We start from the raw sequence: 6,724 nt of genomic DNA, 5'->3' as shown, positions 1-6,724 counted from the left end.
AGTAAGACAATATTGAGATCATAATTACAGAGAATAAGAACGTTAGAGAGAATCTATAATATGGACTTTCCATTCTCTTACATTGTTTTTTGCTGTAATATAGTTTCGATCTTAGGATCGATGTTCTTTTCCGAATAGCGGATATAAAATTTCGCGTAGGCGATTTTGTTTTGCTTTTCAAACCAAATTAGGATATGTTCTTCATGTTCTTCGATTTTATTTTCCTGTTTGGTTTGAAATTTAATAGAATCCTGATCATCTTTTGATCGGTTTTATCTTTACTTTCCACTTCGTTTCAATTCTAATCCCGTTGATTTCTAAGCAGATACCTTCTTCACCGTTCACTTCAATCCCTTCCACAGAGAATCAGTCTTCAGAAGAAAGATTAGCCTTAATTGGCAAAGGTGAAGCATCTCTTCTTGAAAAAAAGATTGAGTTTGATAGATTTTGAAGTCGATTATGAGATGGATTCAGAAGAGTCGGCGTTACTTTGACGGTCCGGCAAAGGGTCTTCTCTCGATCGAACTTTAGCTTTCTCCGGCGTAAATTATGGTGGATAAAAAGCCTCTCTGGTTTAAGCAATCAAGGTTAAGGTGGAAGGTATACCAAGGAGTACAAGGTTAAGTGGAGTTAAGGTCGTGGCAGAGTCAAGCTTACAGCGGAATCAAGCTTGTCGTGGATTATTGGAAGAAGCATCCTCGGTTAGCCTGCGTCTTCGCTGGAGGTGAGAAGAGGCTTGGTGTCCTCACTTTACTCAGATGAATGCCACGTAGCAAGCCTAATCTACATGAGTGACACGTTTATGTTCTGAATTGTAATATCTTTTGATAAGATATCAGTTGTGTAGTTGGGCCAAGATCAATATTTGTAACTTAGTCTTTGTACTTTTTAGCCCATGAAGCTTATAAAACTTGAGTGGACAAAAAAAAAAAAAAAGCTTCATATAAAGTAGTTTTTATTATAGTTTGGAGGGCCAACCCTTGTATTTACACATATTTGGTAGATTTCCTTTTCCCAATGGGTTTAGGAACTTGTATATATATCATCGATAACATATGATTCTCAAATTCAATATCGGCTAGGGATGACGACGAGGATGGCAGGATTCGGCGAGGAAGAAAGTGGGATCTCAGACAGTGAGATCATAGAGGGTTTTCTGCGGCCAAAGATTGAAGGAGAAGCAGTGGCGATTCCGGGATTGATAGTGGAATTGGGGGAGGAGTTGTACACTCGAGAGCCATGGCTCCTTCCGCAGACAGCCCATCCCATCCTTAACCCTCGAGAGTGGCTCTACTTGGGGAAACCGAATCGAAATAATTTCCCCGTTGATCACGAAGGGTGTTGGGTTCGCATTGGAAGTGCCATCTTGATCCGATCCGAGGAGACTGATGAAATAATTGGGGGAACGTCGAGATTCAGATATCGCTTCAGGAACAAGGGGGACAAACATGCTCTGAGGTGGAGTAATTGGTTCATGAAAGAGTATCGTCTCTTTAACCCAACCCCTCATGTTATTTGCAAGATTACTGAAAAGCTGTGCTAAGATAAATTTGTTTCTGTTTTAATATTTTTATGTGTCTGTATACATGTTTCATCTTTTTTTTTTAATCCATGTGCAAGCTTGTGAATGTATTGAGTACTACTCTTCTTGTGAGTAGGTGTTCTAATCCGTCTTGCTCTTTCAACACTTGATATTGTTCTATTCTGTCTGTTTTTTTATTTTAACTTGCAGATGTAAGGCTAGTCTTGACTTCTACTCACGTGTCCTGGGAATGTCGTAAGTGTCTTCACCTCTTGAATGATCTTCTCTCCTAAGTTACATATTACATATTTTTCCCCTAAGTGAACTATTGCATATTGCATATATGCCTTCTTTCCTTTCGTTTGTAAAGTCCCCAGGGGAAACTACACGTTCTATGTTTGATTTGTCCAGATTGCTGAAAAGGCTTGATTTCTCTGAGATGAAATTCAGCTTGTACTTCCTGGGCTACGAGGTAAAGATTTTTTCTGTGACCCTTGGTTAGTTTAACTCTTCACGTGGATCTTACAGAAACAAAATGTGGAACTTTGCAGTTTGCAAAAAAATATTAGAGCACTTGAAATTACGCAATCTGTTAATGGATTGAACTGCTTAACTAAAAGTTGTTGTAAAGTGAAGCTAAATTAAAGATCTTAGGCAAACTACGAGAAAGAAAGAAAGCACACAAGAACAATAGTAAGAACATGCAATTACCGTGATTGAATACACTAAAAAAAAATCACAAACTTACCTATCAATTTCCTTCGATAACTTCTCTTTTAACTTTTCCTTTGTCTCCATCTTCCGCAACGCCTTTTGTCTAGATCGCTTATTCAACACCACGCGTGTCACCCTCTTCGTTGTTCTTGCGTTTCTGCAGTAGAAAAGATTCCAAAAAAACATCAAATCCAACTCTTTATTACAGTATATGTTGTCTGGAAACATAGAGAGAGCTTACTTATTATTCCCAGCCTCAGAACTTTCTTTCTCAGCGTCTGCTTCCTCTTCACCTTCGCTACCGTTATCCACTCCAAGAAAGTAGGCACTCTTCCCATTAATTATTCTATTGCACACACTCAAAAGACCCGCCTCGTCTTCAATGTTGTTGTTTCCATCAATAGTCAAAGGAACTGGCTCAGGACCTAACTCATTTTTGTAAACTTTCTGCATTTCTTGAGCAACTGCTTCCGCCAACATATCCTATGAGAGAAGTCGACGCAAATTACTCAACTAGCTCATGTCAGTGAGTCACTGAGTCTTATATTCATAGTAAAGATTTTTAACCTCGTGGCTTTCGGCTGTAGGGTTGTATGAACATCCTGCAGGATCAACTTCTACTGCTGGAATACTCGAAGTCATTTTCCAAATCTGCACAAACAAGAAAAAGAGTTCAGTCTCAAAACCAAATCACTTCTCCAATACAAGAACAAGGTTAAGAGACATTACCTTTCTAGGGTTCTTCTCATGTTCTCCTGTTACCAAACAAAATGTTAAATCTTAACATTCTAAACCGGTAAAAAAAAACGATTAATTACATTAAACATTACCGTTATTATTATCATCATCACCCCACAAGTCCGTCATTACAGAACCGTCATCAACATTCTGCAAACAAGTGAGAATCATTTGAATATAAGCTCCCAGGAAGAAAAAAAAGACAATACAGCTTCAGTTCAGATCTATAAAGGTCACACCTTTTGAGCTTGTTTAAAAGTTTTGCTTTCCACAACGTTTGTCTTCTTCTTGCTAATCTTCGACTTGGGTTTCGAAGACGACACGACCTGGACAAAAGGGTTCTTCTTTAAAACACTGTCGCACCGGAGAGCCTTCTCTCTGTGTTTCTCAATCTTCCGTTTCACCGGAATGTCTGATCTTAAAAAAAAAAACCATAATAAAAATTAAAACTTTCGTGAATATTCTAACAACCCATCAAATTTTATCAAGCGGGTGAGAGGGAAAACCATGAGATTTGTCGACGTGGAAGAGATCCTCGCTTGGAGCGGCGGAGAGGTTTCCGCCGGAGAGAGCGTCTTTGGTTGATTTCTCGAAGAAATCTTCGATGTCCTCGGTGCTTATGTTAGCTCTCCATGCTTTTTTGCCTTTCCTTGAAGTCTTTGACCTGTTACCCATCTGGCTATCTCTCTCTCTCTCTCTCTCTGGTGTTTCTCAAGATTTCCATGAGCTAGTGCTGAATGTATAACTCTCGCTCGTACTTTCATCACCCAAAAGGGGTAAGTGCTTTTGTTTTCATTTCAGAAGATTACAGAGACGAGATCCTTCTTTGACATGGTTGTCTGAATTTTCCACTTCAAGACTGTTTCCTGAATCTTCGGAGATCTGTCTCCTCATGGCTCCGTTGTTTCTTGGACACCAATGCTTCTCTCATTGCTTCAATTCTTTTAGATGTTGCATGTCCATGATTGAAGTAAAGAAAGAAAGGTCTCAGTTATGTGGAACTTCTTGTGACTTTTTTGCTATGTACCCATTCTATGGAATGTCTCAGAAAGTGAAGAGAGGAACTAAGAAGCGTGTGTGTAGGATAAGAATGTTTGAAAGGAGAGCAAGGGAATGAAATCTCCTTGCTTCAGCTTGTGCTTTTCACTAGACTATGGCAGCTTGCTTCAGCTCTTGGCTCAATGGCTTCAATTGCAATTTCCTATGGAGAGGGTGGTTCTGTGTTCTGTGGTCTGAAATCTGATGGTTCTCACCTTGTGGCATGCATGCTATAAATCAAACGCAGCAATCCTCTATGGAACTCCAGCTCATTTCCAGTTCATTGGTATGGGATTGTGATGCAGTCTCATCAACCTTATTGTTGTGGAAACAATGGATTCATTCAAATGGAAGTTCCTCATCCGATGATCAACGGAGCTGAGTACTTAGAACTTAGTGCTGGAGATTACCATCTCTGCGGTTTGAGGAAGCCATTAATGAGAAGACAAGAGAGTAGCAAAAGCGGTCCCTCTTCTTCTCATGTTGATTGTTGGGGATACAATATCACTAGAACCTTTGTCTTTGATAAGCAGATTCATCCACTCTCTGCTGGCTCGGAGTTCAACTGTGGCTGTCCTATGACAAAAGAGTAGCAACAGCTTAAATCCCTGTCGCCGTTTTATTGGGGTCTTGGTTACCCTGCTTGTATCCCTGTAGCTGTTTCACCAAGACTCTGTTGAGACACTCCTTGCGCTCCAGGAAGTCATATTCGTGACCGAGACAGCCCGCCTTGTAAATCTCCTGGCTCTCGCATTTGCTTGCCATGTAGCACAAGTTGGCCTCCTGAGATATATCAGAAAAGGGAATGCACAGAAAAGATCTAATACATGCACATCGATGGCAAATAGCAAAATAAAAAACCCAAGTCTTGAAATTGAAAAGACAAGAGTCTGAATCATAGTAATTCAAAAGGTCACACAAACAAAGTATCCCAAGCTGAAAGGTATCTATAACTCCAACGCTGGTAGCAATGACAGCGCCTGGCTTCTAGAGATCTTCAAAGGTCTGGAACACTCAGACCTGAAATAAGAAGGAAGTGTCAAAAAAATAAACTCTCACAATTTCAATATTACAAAGCATATAACATAACTGAACCATATATACACAAACATGCTTCCTTACAAGTACACAAACAACTTAAGGACACAAATGCTAAGACAAGTGCATATACAATTAATGAAGACTCATTTAGCAAAACCTGAAATGGGATGGACGGTGAGGCAGATCTGGAACTCGGACGAGACTCGGCGTGTATACATAGCCGCAGAAGAAAGGATGCCAAAAAGATGTTTCAACAATGCGAACACGACCAAGTACTCCTGTTTTGTTGATTTTGAGGAGGCTTATATATGCTTTTGAAACTTCTTCATCACCCGTTTTCAGAAAAGCTTCATCCCACTCTTCACGTTCTTCCTTCTCTCTACTAAGAAGTACGATGGTGTCGTTTTTCTCGAGGAAATGTGGAGAATAAACCGAATCGTCTCCTAGAGACGGGATTCTGGGATCAGAAACATTGAGGAGGCATGTCCACGAGACAATCTCATCATCCAGAGGGCTTGAAACCCAAAACGCAATATCTCCAGTGAGACCAACGAGAGTCTGTTTCCTTTATGAGAAGAAAGCGACATGGCTTGTGTTTTTTCATCGTGGACAAACACTAGTTCACCAAGCTTTTTGAACTCTTCAGTTGTAAAACTGAAAAGTTGAATGGTGTTGCTAGAGGTTAGCCAGTACATATTACCACCGATTGATAATCCATGACAAGAAGGGAGTCAAGCTTCGCTTGAAGTTTCTTCCATACACAAGTTTCCAAATCCAAAATCTCCACAGACCCTTCATCTTTCCCTGAGAACCCCAATATTGTATAGTTTCTTGGAGTATTGGCTGGGACCTTACGATAACCTATACCCAAGTATTCAAACGAAAAGATGCTATCGCTCGGGAATATCTGGCTAGAGTCTCCAAGGAATGGATTCCACAAGTAGAGGTGGGATTGACTCCGGTTAAGAGCATGCACGAGGAATTAACCATCACAGTGGATAAGTGTTTGCTCCCTTCCGTAGCCAAGGAAATGTGGTAATGGGGCAGACTTCACAGAAGAATCGATTGGATTGATCGATGAAACCTCATGTTCAACACGTAGAAACCGCTCATTTGAAACCTTGAGATGTCTGAGGATGAAAGAAGCCTCCACTAGAGTCTTGAACCAAGTCTTGCATGTCAATCTCGCCTTAGACAAATCTTCCATGGGAAGTCTATGAAGAATTTCGCTCTGCAACCAAAAACGACACACTTCATCACAATCACCACAAGTCACTTTCTTGCAAAATGCATTGCAAAATCAATTGCTTGCATCAAATCCATCACATAGCACATATTCTTCAATCAAATCCGATCACAGAGCAATCAAATAACGAAACCGATTACCTCAAAAAGCGTATCGTTAATAGCACAAGAAGTAACCGGTTTGATGGTTTCGTCCGGTTTAGGTATATCCGATTCAACCGGCTCAGATTCAACCGGTTTAGGTTGATCTGGTTTCTTCGAACCGTCTTCTGGTTTCTTCGAATCGTCTTCTGGTTTCATGGGATCCCTGTACGAAACCGAAGATATGTCGGAGAAATTACACGGGAAAAGGAAAGATCGGAGAGAGAGAGATCAGCTTTTTACTTATCGTCAATTCCTCCTTGGCGTTCCATTGATTCTCCCCTG

At 40.5% G+C, this 6,724-nt stretch overlaps 2 protein-coding genes across 3 annotated transcripts; one reads left to right on the top strand and one right to left on the bottom strand.

Moving 5' to 3' along the window:
* The first annotated feature begins 973 nt into the window (after window positions 1-973).
* Window positions 974-2,108, top strand: LOC106328580. 2 transcript variants are annotated; one of them, XM_013767055.1, is made up of 4 exons: window positions 982-1,017; window positions 1,074-1,482; window positions 1,733-1,777; window positions 1,934-2,108. In XM_013767055.1, exons 2-4 carry the CDS (start codon window positions 1,085-1,087, stop codon window positions 2,022-2,024), a joined length of 534 nt encoding a protein of 177 aa, XP_013622509.1. In that variant the 5' UTR covers window positions 982-1,017; window positions 1,074-1,084; the 3' UTR covers window positions 2,025-2,108. The 2 variants fall into 2 exon arrangements, with proteins under 2 accessions (XP_013622510.1, XP_013622509.1); XM_013767056.1 differs by having other exon boundaries at window positions 974-1,458.
* Window positions 2,109-2,135: 27 nt separating this feature from the next.
* LOC106330527 (uncharacterized protein At2g40430-like) lies at window positions 2,136-3,678 on the bottom strand. The gene is made up of 8 exons (XM_013768979.1): window positions 3,481-3,678; window positions 3,214-3,386; window positions 3,067-3,124; window positions 2,966-2,991; window positions 2,804-2,887; window positions 2,478-2,719; window positions 2,271-2,393; window positions 2,136-2,181 (listed from the first exon to the last, which is right to left on the bottom strand). Exons 1-8 carry the CDS (start codon window positions 3,647-3,649, stop codon window positions 2,136-2,138), a joined length of 921 nt encoding a protein of 306 aa, XP_013624433.1. The 5' UTR covers window positions 3,650-3,678.
* Between the last annotated feature and the right edge of the window lie 3,046 nt (window positions 3,679-6,724).

The sequence above is a fragment of the Brassica oleracea genome, chromosome C3 (assembly GCF_000695525.1).
Source record: "Brassica oleracea var. oleracea cultivar TO1000 chromosome C3, BOL, whole genome shotgun sequence".
NCBI classification, from domain to species: Eukaryota; Viridiplantae; Streptophyta; class Magnoliopsida; order Brassicales; family Brassicaceae; genus Brassica; species Brassica oleracea.
The sequence above is the reverse complement of the archived record's forward strand: the minus strand, read 5'-3'. Positions and strand labels throughout refer to the sequence as shown.

Excerpts from the sequence above, each read along its gene's own strand:
- LOC106328580 (XM_013767055.1), top strand. The coding sequence starts at position 1,085 with ATGACGACGAGGATGGCAGGATTCGGCGAGGAAGAAAGTGGGATCTCA. Across the intron at positions 1,483-1,732 it reads AGTAATTGGTTCATGAAAGA|ATGTAAGGCTAGTCTTGACT; the intron begins GTATCGTCTCTT and ends TTTAACTTGCAG. Across the intron at positions 1,778-1,933 it reads TCACGTGTCCTGGGAATGTC|ATTGCTGAAAAGGCTTGATT; the intron begins GTAAGTGTCTTC and ends TGATTTGTCCAG.
- LOC106330527 (XM_013768979.1), bottom strand. The coding sequence starts at position 3,649 with ATGGGTAACAGGTCAAAGACTTCAAGGAAAGGCAAAAAAGCATGGAGA. Across the intron at positions 2,992-3,066 it reads TGATGATGATAATAATAACG|GAGAACATGAGAAGAACCCT; the intron begins GTAATGTTTAAT and ends GTTTGGTAACAG. Across the intron at positions 2,720-2,803 it reads CTACAGCCGAAAGCCACGAG|GATATGTTGGCGGAAGCAGT; the intron begins GTTAAAAATCTT and ends CTTCTCTCATAG.